Consider the following 18,428-nt stretch of genomic DNA (forward strand, 5'->3'; position numbering starts at 1 on the left):
AGGACCCCAAAAAGGAGCTTCTTGTAACCAGGTATTTCACATCGCATTCAGTCAGCTTCCTTCGAGTCAAATGCATACCCTCAGTAATAAAAACACTCCATACAACTGCTAAGCAATATGTACCTATGGGCTGGGCACTGTATGGGCAAAATCAGCTATTGCCAAGGATAATAAAATACTGTCCAAAGAATAACCTCTGGCTGTGAAGGGTATATGAGCTCCCAGTTACCTTACAACAGCCAAAACCCAAGGAGCTGGGATTTCCAACTGTTTCTTTAGTTACCGATAACAAGTCTCACATTTCAAAGTTAAAAAATAAGCAAACCTCAGGAAACTGGAACATAAAAGGGAAGGCTAAGCTAAACTGCATCAAAGACATGGGATCTACTGGAACTGGGGCTCATGTGTTAACAGTTTCTGATACAAATTTAATTGTTTTCATAAATAAAGAAGCTGCATGTTAAGAAAAAATTAACAACTCATAACTTAGAGCTAGCATTACTGTATGACATGCAAAAAGCTATTCTACCTCATCAGTGATAAATAGGAACCTATGCTTGAATGCAGTCAGGTGTTGTCAGCACTAGAGACGGTATTTGTTTTAGATTTAGAAAACAGCTTTACTTGAACAGTATGCCAGAAACAAAACTGGATGGCCAGGAAGGATGCTCTACTAGATCTTCACTGGTAGTGGAAAAGCAGAGTGAGCCATGAGGAACAGGAAAGGGCAACTACTACTATGGTATAGAGTTTTTCCATTCCCCCCCCAGCTCTTCTCACTAGTGTCAGGATGACTATGTCAGCAATAACTTCTTCATTTGAACTCCAGCAGCTACCACAAGCATTAGGCCACAACCTCTTGCATGAACTATAATGCATACAGTACTGGGTAGCCAGACAAAAATACCACCTCCAGCACACAATGATAAAAATCTTGGGGGGTGCTGGAGACTTATCTATTCTAGGGCACCTATCAGCAATTATCAGCAATTTAAGTGAATAGGTAGCAAACAATGTAAGGAATATTTTTGTAGCTAGCTCTGCCCAGTAAATACATGGTGATCGAAGTAATAGCTTAGTCACAGTAATTTAAAGTAGAAGATCTTCAACTTAAATGTTCTCATAGAAACAGCCAATGGAAAAAAAAGACCTCTTGAATCACACCTATGCCATCTTTTAGAGCAAAGCTGTCCAATTTCTGAGTAGCCAGGGGCCACTGCACAGGCCACATGTCCCCTAGATCACATACTACACTGCACTTTGAGGTGGGCATGCACTCTCCACTGCACCATGCCACATGGGCCTCCTGCCATGCAGCAGGCAAGCCTCTGCTGCACCATGCCAATGTCCATGAGCCAAGACCCCAGGTGCCCCATTGGTTAACAGGCCAACCCACCTCCAGCAGAAGCCAGAGGAAGGAGGGGGAGCCCAGAGATACTGGTGGCAGCAGTAGATGGAGTGGCCAGGCAAGAGTGCCTGGACTAGGAGTGTGAGCAGTCACATGTTAACCCCTCAGGGACTGGATGTGACCGATGGAACATCAGCTAGACAGCCCTGTTCTAGCATATCCTCCCAGCAGTCCCTTCCAGCATACCCTCCAACATATCGTCTCATCTAGTTTTAAATGTCTTTCATTAAAGGGGTTTCTTCATTTTAAAAAAAACCACACTAAACCTGAAGCTGTGTCTCCATTTGCTCAGAATTCTGTTGTAGCAAGGATTCACTTTTTCCTAGGGGTCTGATCTTTCTTGATTTATTTGATGCTGGCTCTACATAGATTCTGAAACGATGAAGTGACCATAAAAAAAGAATGCATATGTGTGCAAAAGAATTTGGCAATTTCTGTTGTAGCTGTTAGGGAATACTAACGGAGCCAATATTATGGTCACCACTAAATTGGCTCCTTCCTAGCTTAAAGGAAGATCATAAAGGAGAAAGTGAATAGTGAAACATCTACTTTTCATCTGGCTGCACGTGACTAAAAATGTTTAACTTCCCATGTTTGCATGCATAAAATCTGACATATCCAAATAAAACCTAAAATCAGTACCATGTCTCCCCATGCTGGGATCAGATCAAGATTTAACTCAATTTGCTTTAATTTATTTAAATCTATATACATTGCATTTTATTTAAATTTAAATAAAAGCAATAAAGTAAAATAACTGGACATGGACATGCAGACTCCACTGCTACAAAAGAACCAAGAACTCGGATGGTAGTTGAGGTTTGATGTTCTGTTTCCACACAGTGCCCATTCTGGACACTCCAGGAACCATGTCACATGTGGTTCCTGTCTTGGATGCTCCCAGACTCACTATGCATAGCACCTGCTCCAGTTGGTCCAGGACCAGGACTGCATGGCTGGAGCAGGCACCACATGTGATGCAGTCCTGACCTAACTACCAAGGGTTTTCCATGCAACATGGATCTTGGAGTGGGTGCCACAGGCACTGGATCCAGCACATGGGGTGAAGGGAAGGGAGTCTGGGATCCATTGGCTTGTTGGGCTGACCCAGGCCACAGGCCAGCCTTGCATCGCTCATTTGACCAGTAGGGCCAGATGAGTTTGACACACCTAGGCTACAGGTATTCATCAAAAATCTTCTTCCTGCAAACACAACTAGAGGTGCATATATATAAAATGCTCATGCAATTACCTTGCAGAATATCCTACACCCAGGGGCTTCCGCTTTTGTTTTCGAGGGTCTTTCACTTGCTGATTGACCATGGACTGGCCATTGGCTGCAGGTTTCCGATTCCTTGGTTTCTGCTGGGAGTCTGCCTCTCCATTCCCATCATCTCCTAGGCTGCTACTGCTTCTTCCTCTGAATGGGATGTCTATCAATCCCTGGCACTTACCCAGCACCTTCCCCCATGCAGTGATAGCATTTTGACCTTCAAATGTAGCAGGGAGGATGGAAAGTCCCAGAAGATGGAGAAACAGAGCTACTGAGACCTGGGCATCCTTGGCAGCATACATGATCTGGCGGGGGAACAGCAAGAGCACAACATTATTGTTCAGCAGACAGCAACAAGCCAAACACCGTGTGTGGACTTGAGTCAAGTTTCACCCAAATGGTGAATTTTTAACAACATTTGTAGTAAAGCCCAAAACAGCCTTTGTTCTACTTAGACACTTACACTGAGCAGCAAAGTGAGGGGCTTACAATAATAATACTCCCTACTTATAGCAACAGTCCCTGGCCTCCCTTTCATTACACAACTTGATGCCAGTATAGCAACCTACTGTACAGCTATTTATCCTGTGCCTCCCCCTAGTGGTCTCTAACTTTGTAGAAGCAACGATTTTTGTGGATACCTTTTATTGGACCCACAAGATATTCCTCCCAGCTATACACTAGGTCCAATAAAAGGTATCCCCCACAAAAATCCTCATCCCTCACATTTTTCCTGGACCATCATGGCTGCAACATCACCCCAACTCTACCATTGACATTCAAGCTGTTTATAGTATAATTTCAAAGAAGATGAGTGAAGAGGCAAGTGGGGTTCCTGAAAGATTTTCACACCCACACACAGTAGACCTCTCCACACCAAAGAAACTTACTGACAGGCTGTGTTCAAAAGGCATACCCAGAGCTTTATGTGGTTAGCTCCCTTATCTCAAGGAGCTGAATAATAATCTGCTCATCAGGGGCACTATCCTAGAACCAGACCACAACTATGAAATGTCTAAGCAAAATTCAGTATCTTCCATGCTTTCAGGTTGTTGGTTGTAGCTGTCTAAGGACACAGGCAGGCAGGGTTCTTTTGGTACACATGATATGATATTTTATTAGACGAAGTAAATAGTTGGAAGAATTGTTCTTTGCAAGCTTTTGGGCGCACATACCCTTCTTCAGGCATAGGGAGAGTTTATTTTGCATTTTGCACCTTGGCTTCTATTCTACCTAAGAGAGCACATATTACACCAGCAAACTCACCCTGTACCTGAAGAAGGGCATTTGTGCCCAAAAGTTTGCAAAGAAATGTTTTTCCAATTATTCACTTGGTCTAATAAAAGGTATCACATCTACCCAAAGAACCTTGTCTGCCTATGTCTAAGCAAAGCATTCGAGCTTGTGCTTAACTTCAAGCACCAGCAGTCATATACAAATCCCACATGCATGGCTGGATCAAAGCAAGAGCACTCAGCTCTTTCAGAGCCAGACTGCTGAGCCCCATGAGATGCACAGAACACAAAACCCTTGCAGATTAGCAGTTACCAGTTTCTGGGGCTTCCCTTGAAATAAAATAATACTTGGCACTTCAGTCACTCCTGGCATTGAAAAAGGCATTGGAAGAGGCATTAGTGATTCTCAGGCATTAAACCTTGAATTCTGGTCCCCCACTCTAGGAGACAGGAAATCAGCCCTATTAAAAAAGAGGGAAGTAGCAGTACAGAGAACAAAAGAGGGATTTGAGATAGAAGTCACAGACTGTGTTGGTGGCAGAGCTAGGAACTGACCTCACATTTCCCAAGTCCAACTAGAGGCTTTGATTACAACATTGTATGTAGCATTTTTGTGAGGAAGACTAATCAGAAGACACACCTGGTACTGAGTCAGTTCTTCCACCTCCCAGTTGCTGCAGCGCAGGCTTGGAGACTTGTCAAGGGGGCAGTTCAGGACATTCTCACACAGAGACTTGAGGCTGAGTCCATTCTGGAGCAGATCCTTCCTTCAGTTTAATAACAAAAACGTAAACAGACAACCATCAAAGCAAACCAAAACTTCTCACCTGTCCGGATTCTGTTCAAACATGGTGAACAATGAAGAATGAGATGAGGTCCATGTTGGAGACCACAAGCAACAAGACACCTGCTCACTTGCTAATTAATTGTATTGTCCAAGCTAGCATGGCTTTTGCTTAGGGGTGCACTGATAGAGATTTTGGGGGCCAATACGGCTGGCTGATTTTTAAGGAGGCATATCAGCTGATACTGATCCGATTTCTGATACAGCTGCATCCAGCTGGTAAGTCTGTTGCGGTGGAAGGGGTGGGGGGAGGGAATGGGTGTGGGGGGCAGATCAACACCCCCCCCCTTAAGGGAGAGAGTGGGGCAGGAGCTGAGGCAGGTACTGCCCAGCCAGGGTGGGATGGAGCCACGGCTTGTCCAGCGGTTGCGGGGAGTGGGGTGCGGCTCCTGCCGCTGCGCGTACCTTGGAAGAGCACAGGGTGAGACATGTGCCCCCAGATCTGTGTGGGGTGCAGGCAGGGTGGGCTACAGCTGTGGGCTAGGGCCAGGGCTGCACTGGGCTCTTCCCGACACATGGGGGAAATGGGGGTTGGGCCAGCGCTGCACTCAGGGTGGGCAGCGGCTATGGGGGGGGCTACAGCAAAATTTGGGGTGGCTGCAGCCTCCCCCATAGCCTCCCTCCCAGCGCAACTGCCGCCCCCTCTGAGCACAGCCCCAGCCCCTGCCCCACTCCCTCCCTCACTGCAGGGGACATTGATCTACACCACCACCCCTCTTGCCTCCTCCCTCTCCTTCCAAAACAGACTTACCAGCTGCACACAGCTCTCCAAGCTGCCTGTACGCTGCACTGCGGCTGCATGCATGCACGGGCATTTATTGGCCAAATCAGGCCGATTTCCAATACAGTTAATTTTCTTTATACTGATGCTGATCTGATATCAGACCAATGTATCAGTGCGCCTCTACTCTTGCTCTCTTAGTTTGCTAATAAATTTTGGAGCATAAGATCTCAAACCTCTCCTCTTGAAGCTGTTTTGCATAATATAAGCACTAGACCACTATGCGACTGTGGTATACCGGTACCCATTACATAGCAAGCACCCTACCTGTCTAGACCATATGATTTGGACTTGTAATAATCCAACTTTGACACCCAGAACAGCCTCTATTGTTGTGCTGCAAGGTGGCCAAACAATGCTACTAATTTGTATGCAAAACCATAATTATAAAAATACAAAATTAATGTGCACATGTACCCTTACTTGATTGCTGAACATTATCCATTATCTGCGATAAGGCCTCACTCTACTTATCTTTAAGACTGGACAGGAGCAAGAGAGGTATTTTAAGTGAAAGCCAAATACTTAACTCAGCGATTCTCAACCCAGGTGCTACAAGATGCTGCAGAATATTAGCACAGTTGTGTGTGCAAATATGATTCACAAGATAAACCCAGAGATTTCAAACAGAAATGCATAGCGTCAAAACATTCTGACCTATTGTGATATTTCTGAGTTTTCTTCAATAGAAGAACTCCTGTATTATTTTTCCCGACAGTCAAAAAGCAAAATAAATAAATAAATAAATATTGACATCTCAGAGCAGGCATTTTCTGAGGGGTGCCTTGAATGTAAAAAGGTTGAAAACCATTGGTTTAGCTTGAGGAGACAGGAACCCAGCATCAGCTGTCCAACTCTCTTCATTGCTAATGTATGGACAAAAGAACAGCAAAGTTGCTATTTAGCACCCTCACACCTGGGATTATATGAAAGATAAAGCTGTCACCAGCACCATTTCAAGCCCTGGATGCTAGATGATAATGCACCAATACTGGAAGGCTTTTCAGCTGGTAGTAACAGAAGCAGCATTCTCCACAGTCTTTGGAACCCATAAACACTTAAAATGGCTCCACAGACTGAAAGATTCTGCCTCAGAGGACAAAAATAAGTAGTGCACACTGACAGGTGGAAAGAAACCAGTTAAGCCCAACCCTTTGTTCAGAGAGACCAGATGAGCTTTCCCTTCTACCTCTTATTAGGTCTTTGTGATCTTGCAATTCAATTCTGATTTAAACTGAAATTGTGAGCCACTGAACAAAGTAGATGGCAGCATTCACTGAGATCCTAGGAGCTAGTTGCAAAAACAATCACTATACTATACTAACTACTGACAACCTCAGCACAGAAGACAAGGACCCAGGACTTGTCTACATTATTCTATTGCTATAACTATGCCAGCATAGTGTTCCCTAGAGTACATAAGGTGTATGGGGCAGAATTTTTTCCTGCTGCCATCACTACCCTACCTCTCTAAATGGAGATCAGCTGAGTCAGCAACAGCCCTCTTTTGTCAGCATAGCTGTGTCCAGAAGTTTTGCCACCATAGCTATGTTAATTAGGAGGAGTGGCCATTTTTTAAAACAGTTCCTAGTCAGCAAAACTTTGAAATGCAGACCTGACCTGAATGGGCTACAGGGACTCTACTTCTGTCTCACTGGTACAGCTGGTCCCCCAGGTCAGGTCTGAGACACTGCAAGGACACCTAGAGGGGAACTTGCATGGTTGCTACCCACACTGTTAACTGTGCTGAGGAAGCACCAAGGACTTCAGACCTGCCCATCTGGCATCCTTCATCAAAATAAAGTCATTTTTACCATTTCTAACTCAAGTTGTATGATACAAGCAGGTTGCTCCTGTGCATGGTTACACACCTCTGTCTCATGGCTAGGTAACGGAGGTCCACGCTCCCTTTGACTGCAAGGCCATAGTCCTGAAGTAGCTTGCAGGCATCCTCCCAGCAACCCACTCCTACTTTTAATATGGTGCTATCTGCCAAGATGTCCAATAAAGTCTTTGGGATAGTCCGTCCACTGTTGACGAGCCTGGACAAACGAATGAGAATGCAAAGGCCACTGGAGGAAGCCATCTGTAAGAGGGATACGGGATTGGCCTTTCCTTCCACTGACACCTGGAACACAAGGAGTTGGGGTTGAATACTAGTATCCAGGCCTGGAACAAGCCAGAACAGAACCATAGGGTATTTTAGACATGCCCCAGCGGTGGAGTGGGGGGGCACTTTAATTACAGCAGCTCCAAGAACCACTTTAATTAAAGCACTGCAGTATCTTATGCATCATCATCCCCACGCTTCAAAATGGCCATAGGGGCATTTGAACTAAAGCTTGTTCAATGAGCTTTAGTTCAAGCACCCCTGCTGCCATTTTGAAGTGCAGGGACACTGATACACAAGATGTGGGAGAGGCTGCTGAAGCATGGTAATTATGCTCCAGCAGAGTCAGTTAATCAAGTCTGCTCTGACACCCTGTAATTACAGCACCTCGGAGCAGCCTTCACACTCACAACCACAGACAGACATTAAAGATGGGAAAGACCTGTTGTCACCTAATTCAGCCCAAACCTTGTCAGACCACTGTAGCATTACACTGAACAGTGCATTCCCTAGAGCATTTTCTGGTCCAATACAAAGTGGCTGAAGCAATGCAATTTCTATCACTTTTCTTGGATGACTATTTCACAGCCTGCGTTACTTGTTAAGTGCCTTTTCTTTATGTATTAACTGAGCTTATGTATGCAAGAAGTCCAGCCAGAAGCCTACCTCTGAATCAGGCTCTGCCTACAGGGCTGCTGCCATTATAACCACAGTGGCCAGGCCCCTGGTATGAATGTAGCTTGACAGCAGCCAGTCATAATATCACCAAAGCTTTCCAACTCCCCTGAATGACAGAGTTTTATCCACTACGGGGTGTAATCTTTACACACCACTAGTAGGCATAGCTCTGCCAGCAGAACTTTGTCATGTGAATTATTCTTCATTCCATTTGAAAACCTGCTGTGAAGCTTGTGGGGGAATTTCCCCTCCTGAGAGGCCCAATATTTTATATTAGTTACAGTTTTCCCTCCTTAACTTATTGTTAATTACTCATAACTCTTAAAATAAGGGGATGCTTTAAAAGTAGTTAACTCAATGAGGCCCAATATCATTCCAATGATGCACCTTGAAAGAAACAGCATACAAGTACATTATATAGAATGCTTATCTACAGTTCTAATTCCTCCAATAGAACCGGTCAGATTTATCCATGAAGTCTAACAAACAGCTGAACCAATAATTCCAGATCTATGGTGACCCAAATTCAATTTCAAGTACAGTACAAAAATAACCATAATTTAAATAAATAAATAAATATCAATCCATCATGCATATACACATTTTCAAGAGTCCAGTTGCTGCTGTGTCTATTCCAACAAGCAGGTGACTTTGGTCAGGTGCCAGGCTTCATCCAATCTATCTCTGCCTTAGAACAGCTTTCCTTTATCACTCACCCACTCACAGTCAACCCCAAGCACTGGCCACTTCTCCAGCTCCTTCTTCAGCAACGGTTCCACACCATCCCACTCCGCTGGCTCCGAAACGATCACAACCTCTGCTTCCAGGAACTTCTCCACCCAAGAAATGGCAGGATAGCTGAAGCGAAGCAGCTCCTTTTCTTCCACTGGTGTCAGTTCCTCATCTCCTGGCTCTCTTGCAGATCCTTCTTGTTTACTGACGCAGTGGGTCCTTTCTTTCCGACGCCGGATGACCCCCCACAAAATCAGCCCCCCTGCTGCAATACCCAACAAGGCAGCAGCTGTGACTGCCACTGCTGTCTGTCTGGGCATTTTTCATCCCTGTCTGCTTCACCCACTCAGAACAGCATCACAGGACTTTTATCACAGCCTGCAAAAAAAAAGAGGCATGGTAGTTAAATATAGCTTAGTTACAAGGTTTACAAAGCATAAAGTGACATCACAGCTGGAGTCCTACCAGGAAGATGGGACCATAAAAATGAAGGAGGGCTTTTTAAAAGGCACTGAGCTCCATTTGGGGCAAGCCCAACAGGGACCAGAAGGAATGCCAAGGACAGCCACCGCACATCAAGTCACCTGGTGGAAGCAGGTGACTTGATTACTTCCCATTAACCTGGTGTCTGTCCAGAACGAGGGTGAATCCATGAGGGATACAGTGGTTCAGCTGCACCCGCACTTTGATTCCTACTCCACCCAAAGTTTAAAACAAACTGCCAGGCAGTGACAGCAGCATTTCTAGTCAGGCAGTGCTGAGGGAGTTTATGGACTTCATGGCTCATTATGATCCACCTGATCACAGAATCATATTAAGGTTGGAAGGGACCTCAGGAGGTCATCCAAGCCAAACCCCTGATCAAAGCAGGGCCACCCTCAACTATATCATCCCAGACAAGGCTTTGTCTACCTTGGTCTTAAAAGCCTCCAAGATGGAAACTCCACAGCCTCTCTGGGTAACCTGTTCCACTGCTGCACCACCTTCCACATGAGAGTTTTCCCTCACATCTAACCTGAACTTCCCCTGCTCCAGCTGGAGACCATTGCTCCTTGTTCTGTCATCTACCACCACAGAGAACAGTTTAGCTCCATCCTCCTTGGAACGAACCTTCAGGTAGTTGAAGGCTCTTATTAAATCCCGCCTCAGTCTTCTCTTCTCCAGACTGAGTAATTCCCAGTTCCCTCAGCCTCTCCTCACAAGACCTGTTCCCCAGCCCTTGAACCATTTTCGCTGCACTCCACTAGCCTCTCTCCAGTTTACCCGCATCCTTTCTGCAGCAAGGGGCCCAAAACTGAACCCAGGACTGTGCTAGCGCAGGACAGAGGGGAATCGTCACTCCTGAACTCTCCATTTCAGGGGCATTAATGATCCGCGCTCCTTTTTTTAAATGATCTTGATGCTCTGTTCAGCAAGCCAGCCTTTCTGCTGCCTACCAGCTGCTCCTGGTAACCTGGCTCCTGGTTCACCAGTTTTAATTCATCCCAGTGAAGCTGTATTTGGTTTTGCTTCAGTTACAACCAGAGTGCAAATAATACTTCAACTCTTGGGGTGGGGGGGTTTAACATCAAGTTAAACTGGTTCATTGATTAACAAGTCCCCCAGGTTCTTTGGGTAGACATGACACCTTTTATTAGACCAACTGAGTGCTGTAGTTAGAAAAAAGTTCTTGGCAAGTTTTTGGGTCCAATCACCCTTCCCAATGAAGAGTGATTGCACCCAAAAGCTTGCAAAGAATGCCCCCCCCCCCAACTACTAATACAAAATATCACATCTACCCAAATAATCCTGCCTGCCTATGCCTTTAGACCAACACGGCTACAACCAACGCCCCCGGTTATGATATCCAAATCTTACAGGGGTACTCTCGTCTCTGACGGGGGGCTCAGCCCCCACCCCGCGCTCCCCCGTAGTTCAGGCACTGGCTGCACCGGAGCGCCGCGGCCCTCGCCCCTGGTGCCGGGCCCTGCTTCGGGTTTCTTCTGCCCTGGACGCAAGGGTGTGCAGTGTTAGGGACACAGCGCCCCACCCCGTCCGCCCCCGCTGCAGACTGAGCCCCTGGGCCGAGCAGGCGGCTGGGCCCGTGCGGAGCCGGCTCGCGTCCACAGAGACTTAATGGGCGACTCCGGCGGGTGCTACCCGGCCCCCCCCCGGGCCTTGTCGCGGGATCAGGATTGAACGCAGCGCGCGACTCCCCGCAGCGCCAGTCCTCTGCCCCCGCTCCTGGACCCGCGGCGGCTTAGCCCGGGCCAGGCGCGGGCAGGTGGGGCCCGGGGGCTCTGGCGCGTGAATGCGAGACAGGCCGAGCCAAGCGGCCCCGGCTGCCGGAGATTCCCCAACCCCATCCCCATTCCACCCCTCACCTGCCCTGACGGCGACAGCCTCTGTCGACCGGAACTCTCCGCGCTGCAGCCACCGCACCCATCCGGAACTGCCGATCTGAAGGACATTTCCGGTCCCCGGAGGTTCTCAGGGGAAGGAGTTCCCCGGGTTCTGCCTCTGGGCGCCGCCATGTTGTACGGAAATCGCCTCTTTAGCGCAGGGGCCCGGACAGGGTTTCTCTAGGCACAGCAGCTTGCGCGCTACTGCCCGGTGGGTGTGGGGTATGCTCCTCGGGCCCCAATGCACCTTTGCTCAGTGTGAATCAACTGCATGGGCTGGTGAGCAGGGTTGGGCCCTCTGCTAGCCTGGAGGCACTAGGGAGTCAGGGACCTGGCAGCTTCAGAGCCCACCTCAGTGCAAGTGGGCCATCATCATCCTTCCTGCACCCAGGGGTGAAAAAAGCAGATGGGTCTAGCAGCCCTGCAAAGTGTCTGCTGAAGCCATGCTTCCCTAGGTCAAGGAAGGAAGCTGCAGGGCTTTTGAGTGATTCAAATAATTGCACCCTCCTGCCTGCACCTGTGTCCTCCTTCTCTTGCCAGGAGCTGCTTAGAAGGTGGAGCAGAAAAGGCAAGGAGTGATGGAGACTGGAGGGATCTGTGTGAAGCAGATTCATCTGGGAACTGGCCACCTGATCCTGCAGTAGAGATGTCCCGCTCCTGAGGGAGGAGTTTTAGGGGGAGGAGAGGGATCCACCTGCCGAAGAAGACGATGCCAATCACCCTTTGGGCACTGACACTGAGTCTCCCTATGAAATGGAAACAAGACTTTCTAATTTGGGGAGATAATCACTGGACATGTCACTGGCTGGGAGTGTGGTGGACATGAGAGGGGAGAGCCCTTGTAGGAAATCTCTTGATTATAAACTTGGTTGGTGTGTGGGAACAGTCTGGCTCTGGCATGTGTTGGTACCAACACTATTGGGAAGTAAAGGGAAGAAGCACAGGTGACAGACGTTTGAGGTGGATGGTGAGGAGACATGGTTAAATCCTGAGTCTATAGCAACTTCCTGTGAAATGCTTCCAGATTCCCATCTATGCCTGGCTAGATGGAAGAAACTCAAGACTCTAGGCATGAGGATAAGAAGATGGTATAAAGCAGTGGTCTCCAAAGTGGGGTGCACACAAGATGATCCGTTGGGGTGTGGGAAGAAAATATTAGAACTTCTATTTATATTAATTTTTATCTCATCCTTTTTTAATTTCTATTTTTGTGCATGTTTTATAATATACATAATATATTAGTATTTTACTAAATACTATCAAAAGTATCAGAAGTTTTTTACTGATAGGGGTGCGCAATCAAAAAAGTTTGGAGACCACTAGTATAAAGCACAGGGGTGTCAAATGTATGGCCTGCAGGCCAGGTTTGGCCTGTGAATCTCAGACTGACTCCACACACTGTATGCAACATACAAAGCCAGTCTGGTGTGCAGGCTGGACCCTGTGCTATGGAGTTTAGCCTGTGTGCTGGGTACAGTTCTACTGGTTCAACCCCTAACATGTATGCAGTTACAGGAGAGTAAAAAGAAATACTTTTATCCAGATATAATGGCAATAAAGGCATGCATTTCCCTTCCCTTATAGGAAGTTATTTTTGCATAAGCACCTTTATCCTTTACCTGTGTCCACACCAAATCTGGTATTCATCTTTCCAGTATTTCTGGTATTCATCTATGATGCATGTGTGCATTTTGGCAAAAACGCGAGCTCCAGATATCTGACAGGGACACTACAGAAGGCAAGAAGGTAGCCAAGTATGTACAACTCAACTGCTGGCTTATCCTTATTTATGTGGCAACTGTATCAGCATTTAACTAGGACTTGTGTGTTTGTAAGGTGTACAGCTGCCTAGTTAGGAAAATACTTTTCTTTATCTCAATAGTCAGATTTAAGATCTCTGTGGAGGGATTTCAGCCAAAATCCCACTGTTTTACAATCATGTTGGCTCAGCTGTCAACATGGAGGAGGCTAGAATACATCACTCCATGCTTAAGGGAAAAGAACAAAAAAAAGCAGTACTTCAGAATCAAAAAAGAGGCTTGAGTCTAGAGGTTTGAAGTGCTGTAGGCAAGGAGCAGACCACTTGATATAATCCCCCTTACCCCTGTGATAACTAGAATACACATTGTGTGGAGGATGTGATTCTGCATACCATCAGCAGGCCAAAATCTTTTTAAAAATAATTATCATTCCCCTTTTAAGTCAAAATGGGAGCTGCAGTGATATCTGCCTGAGTTTGCAGAGAATCTGAGGCTAAAAACAGACAACTGGTTTCATCCAGGTCTGATTAATCTGAGATTTGACTGCATCAAAAAAAGTGTGGGACTCTCATTTACACATAAGGCTTAAATGGCAATGAAATACAATTATCTACAATTGCTCCAAGGCAAAATATTCATTCTTCACAGGAACTTAACATGGGACAAGAGGCTTGTGCCTCTGTAAGGGGTTTGCAGGGACAAGAGGAGCCCAAATAGAATTAAACAGTTTAACTGGTTGTCTGTTTTGAGTTTGAAGGATAACTGCCCATATACCTCAGTGAGAACTACTGAAACAGCAATAAGTTAACTACATGATTATGTTTGTATGAAGAGAAAGACAGTCATTCCGTGAAAACCTCACAATGCACCCTGAGCAACAGCAGGTCTTTGGAGAGAACCTCCTTTCCTCTCCACCCATCCAGCCTATGATACAAAACAACCTAAAGAAGAATGAGAGCCAGGAGGCACCTGAAACCAGCAGGAGCAGCCCCAACCAGATCCTTCCAGCCAAAGTTTGTCTAGTCAGGTTTTGAAAACCCCCAAGGAGAGACCTTCCATCACCTCTCTGGGCAAAAGTGTTTTTTGTGCTCACATTACCCAGGTGAGCCACTGGGTCTGTACCCAGGCTTGAACTCATAACCGTCCTGCTAGTAGCTCAGCAGACAAACCCCTTTGAACCATTTATTGTAAATGGCATTTTGGTGGGGTTTGGTTTGTGGGCAGAACATCGAAGAGTATGGACAAGCTATTCAAGTATCAGGATGAAAAGAACTCAGAATGAAAAGGAATATTTTGCCTTGTGTAGAGAAAGGAGTAAATAGGTAAGGACATTGTCAAGAGCTATAAGGACTAAGATGAGCTCCCAGGTTATGCGGCTGATAAAACTCCCAATTGTTTAGGGGTAATACAAAAGTGCTACCAATTATATTTTGAATACTGTTGACAGTACATTCAGCTAGCTGCTTTTGCAGCTATAGAAATACCCTTAAATATATTCAAATATGATCCTTCAAATACTTAAGACTGCATAATAAACATTTGGAGAGAAGCACTGTAGAAAATAACTTGTGATGATTAGGTTTAAAGTGCAGTCTGTAAACTTCCAGGAACAATTATTTCAAATGCAAAATCTTCCAGCATTTAGGACCTGCACTCTTTGAAGTCAAAGATAAAACTTCCATTGACATCAAATGCAATTAGGGCCAGTCCTTTAAAATGAGGTTCTTCTCTGAAGAAAAACTTGGAGGAAAAGGGGAAGAGAATGAACATCTATATTTAGTGTTGTCCCTCTACCCCCTCCCAGCAACTACTGAAGATTGCATTTGCTCAAGTGACAGCTTGAAGAACTTTTTTTTTTTTAATGGCAAATTCCAGAACCTAATCCTGGGAGCTAAAAGTTCAGCTGGGTACTTTCCTGCTCATAAATCATTAGAAAATATTTGAGCTACTAAACTGGGTAAATGACATGCAGTCCCCTCCCCAAAAAAACCCAAACAAACAAAAAACACACCCACTAAACATGGACAAATGCTAGTCACACTATTTTTATAATGCATTTCTGGAAAGTGTTCAGATGCCATGATGATGTGAGTGCTGTTAGAACCTTTGATAAACTAGACATGAACCCCATAGTGTCATCTTTTTGCACTGTTAGAATGTAGCTCCTTGCCAACATGGAGCAATTGCTAGCAGCCAATACGGATCTCTTGAGAACAAATCATGCCATACCAATCTGATTCCCTGGTTGGACAAGTTAACTAGTATGGATAATGGGAAGTCAGTGGACAAAAGATACCTGGATTTTAGTATGGCTTTTGACACAATCCAACATGCCATTATCAAGTACGTCAGGTTCAAGAGGTTCCATTTGGAGTCCAGGGGTAGAGGTTGTAGCCATGTTCTTCACTGACTGCCTGTTTTGCATGTATACCAGTCTCTGGCTTCTTTACTATTCATTCCATCCAGGAAGAGCACATACCAACTGCAGATGCTTCCTCAGCCTGATGAAGGGTATTTATACTCAAAAGCTTTCAAAGAAGAATTTTTCCAACTATTTGAGTTGGTCTAATAATAGATATCAGATTTAACCAAAGAACCATTTGGAAGCTAGTGGTTAACATTTGTATTAATGAACTGGATGCAGGCAGAGAATGTAATGACTAAATTTGCATACCACAAAAAAACCGCAGGTCTAATGCTGTTAAATATGTTTATTACATTATTTGAATGCTGGAACTGAGCACTTCCTGATCAAGCTTGCATTTGCACCCTCACTTTGACTCGTGCTCCACGCAAAGTTTAAAACCCAGCGTCTGGTAGTGGCTATAGCATTTCAAGTCAGGCACTGCTGAGAGAGTCACTTGACTTCATGGCTCATTATAATATACCTGATCTCTTCTAAACTCTTCATTCCACAGGTTTTAACAACCCTCTCTTCTTGTTAATTGTCTTGGTATTCCACCAGTTAAGCTATACTTTGTTCTGCAATTCTGCTGTCTGTTAACAAGCTGCTCCTGGTAATGAAACTCCTATTTCACAGCCCTGCAGACTGTCTTTACCTCATTCCAATTAAGTTGTACATATATTTGTTTTTGCTTAAATCTTAAACTGGATAATAGGGCCCTAGGCTTCTAGCATATTAATAACGCTTCTAGTTTATTTTTAAAATGAACAGGAGAAAAATATGTGTTGTTTTGCAAGTGATGATGCACCTTACCATCTGCACCCTCATTTTCCAAATGCTAGGTCTGCCCATGGCTGCCTTGAGTTAAAAAGGATTGAGAATTACTAAACTAAGCAGTAGCACTGCTGAGAAGGATCTAGGGGTTATGATAGCCCACAGTCTCAACATGAATCAGCAATGAGGTGCTGTCACAAAAAATGTGAATTGTATTAACAGAAGCACTATATGAATAGACACAGAAGGTGATTATATCATTGTACTCAGCTCTGGTTAGGTCTCAACTGGAGCACTCTGTCCAGTTTTGTGCACTACATTTTAAGAAGGATGTAACCCAAATTGGAGAGGATCCAGAGGTGAGTGGCAAGGATTATAAAGGGGTTAGAAGACGGGCTTTATGGGGAACAGCAGAAGGAACAAGGTATACTAAGTATGGAGAAGAAGAGATTAAGGAGAAGCATATAGTAGTTTTCATGTATATGAAAGGCTGCCATAAGGATTATGAAGAAATATTGTTCTCCCTTACCACACTGGGCAGGACACGTGGCAATGGCTCTAAACTGCAACAAAGCTGATTTAGATCATATTGCAGGAAATAACCTCCTAACTAAGAACAGTAGAACATAGGGAAGTTGTGGGTTCTCTTGCTTCGGAGGTTTACAAAAGGAAGCTGGCTAGGAACCTATCTGTGGTGGTTTAGGAACAGTGAATCCTCAATCCACCCAAATCATTTGGATTAGGTACCCTAGAGGTCCCTTCCAATCATCTAATTCATCTAAGTCTCTAATGACCACTTCTTGATATAGCCCAGGACTAGGACTTCAGCCCCTTGTTCCTTGACTTTCAGCCATCTCTGACAGCTGACTATACTTTTCTTCTTGAAATCTTGTCCTTCCTAGTGGTCTGTGACTTAGTTCTCTCCTAGCTCTTCTTTTATTTAATGAATCCCTCCTTCAGCACATCTTTGGAGGATTGCACAGGACATTTTCTTTGGTCCCTTTCTCTCCTCTCTCTACGCTGTTTCTCTAGAAAATCTCATCTACAAAACACAATCTTAGCTATCATCTCTATGCTAATGATGACTGACAGATCTATCTTTGCACTGCAGACCACTGTCTTTTGTCAAAATTTAAAACTCAACCTCCTTGTGGATATGTACTAGCCAGCCCTAGCTTAACATGTTTTTTTAATCTCCCTCCATGCCCTTCCTGATATCTCCTTTCATGATTATTGTGAACAACAGTATCATTCTTTCTGTCCCTTGGGCCTATACTCTAGGCAATCTTCAGGCATATATATCTACATTATAGGGCTTCTCAAAGAGCTATATCAGCTGAGCCAATGTGTGGGGTTGTGGCATATGGCAGAAGTAGAGGTTTTCTGCCCACACAGTTATTCTGCTTCCCTGGACGACATAGCTAAGCTGACAGCTTTTTCAACACCCCTAGCTGACTTTATAGCTATGCCAGCAGAACTCTGTAATGTAGACCAGATTTTCTACTCATACCACCTTCTAGGTCTTTATATCCAGGTTATGACTAAATCTTACAGATTCTTCATGTAGAACATCTATAGGATACAGTCTTTCTTTTCCACCCAGGCAGCCACATCTCTCACTCTGTCTTTCATCATTTCATTTATTGATTTTTGTAACATGCTTCTGTTGTAACATGCTTCATGCTTTTTGTAACATGGCACTGGTGAACTCTTGCCCTGCTGACATCCATGCAGGATCATGCTTTACAACGATCCCATTCCTTATACATTGTTTTGACTCCTCTCCTTGCATCCTGCTGGCTCCTTCTTCTGGATTGAATCAAACATTAGCTACCCATCTTCATTTTCAAGGTCTTTCATAGCCTATTCCCCACCCTTCCCATCATTTCTCATTTGCTCTTGCGATGTGGACTCCTCTCTTGGATTGACTAATGATACTACCCCCATTACCCACTGATTTTCAAACAACCACCTTTGTGCTTTCTCCTCCATACCTCTCTCACACATAAATAACTACAAAACTAACTCATATCTTTTCCCAAAGACCC

The 18,428-nt window shown here is 45.0% G+C and overlaps 1 protein-coding gene across 5 annotated transcripts in view; it reads right to left on the reverse strand.

Annotated features, from left to right (window-relative positions):
- The window catches only part of EXD2 (exonuclease 3'-5' domain containing 2), a 29,868-nt gene extending 18,359 nt beyond the window's left edge, over window positions 1-11,509 (reverse strand). For 3 of the 5 annotated variants that reach the window (XM_019519165.1, XM_019519164.1, XM_019519162.1), the window contains exons 1-5: window positions 11,425-11,509; window positions 9,046-9,439; window positions 7,413-7,669; window positions 4,557-4,683; window positions 2,661-2,986 (exon numbers count right to left, since the gene is read on the reverse strand). In XM_019519165.1, coding sequence (XP_019374710.1) covers window positions 2,661-2,986; window positions 4,557-4,683; window positions 7,413-7,669; window positions 9,046-9,381 — 1,046 coding nt within the window. In that variant the 5' untranslated portion in view covers window positions 9,382-9,439; window positions 11,425-11,509. Of the gene's footprint in view, window positions 1-2,660; window positions 2,987-4,556; window positions 4,684-7,412; window positions 7,670-9,045; window positions 9,440-10,918; window positions 10,942-11,424 lie in introns of those variants that run through there. The other 2 variants (XM_019519166.1, XM_019519163.1) reach the window with 2 other exon arrangements.
- Between the last annotated feature and the right edge of the window lie 6,919 nt (window positions 11,510-18,428).

Source organism: Gavialis gangeticus, unplaced genomic scaffold (genome assembly GCF_001723915.1).
Source record: "Gavialis gangeticus isolate Ggan-Ray unplaced genomic scaffold, GavGan_comp1, whole genome shotgun sequence".
Classification (NCBI taxonomy): Eukaryota; Metazoa; Chordata; order Crocodylia; family Gavialidae; genus Gavialis; species Gavialis gangeticus.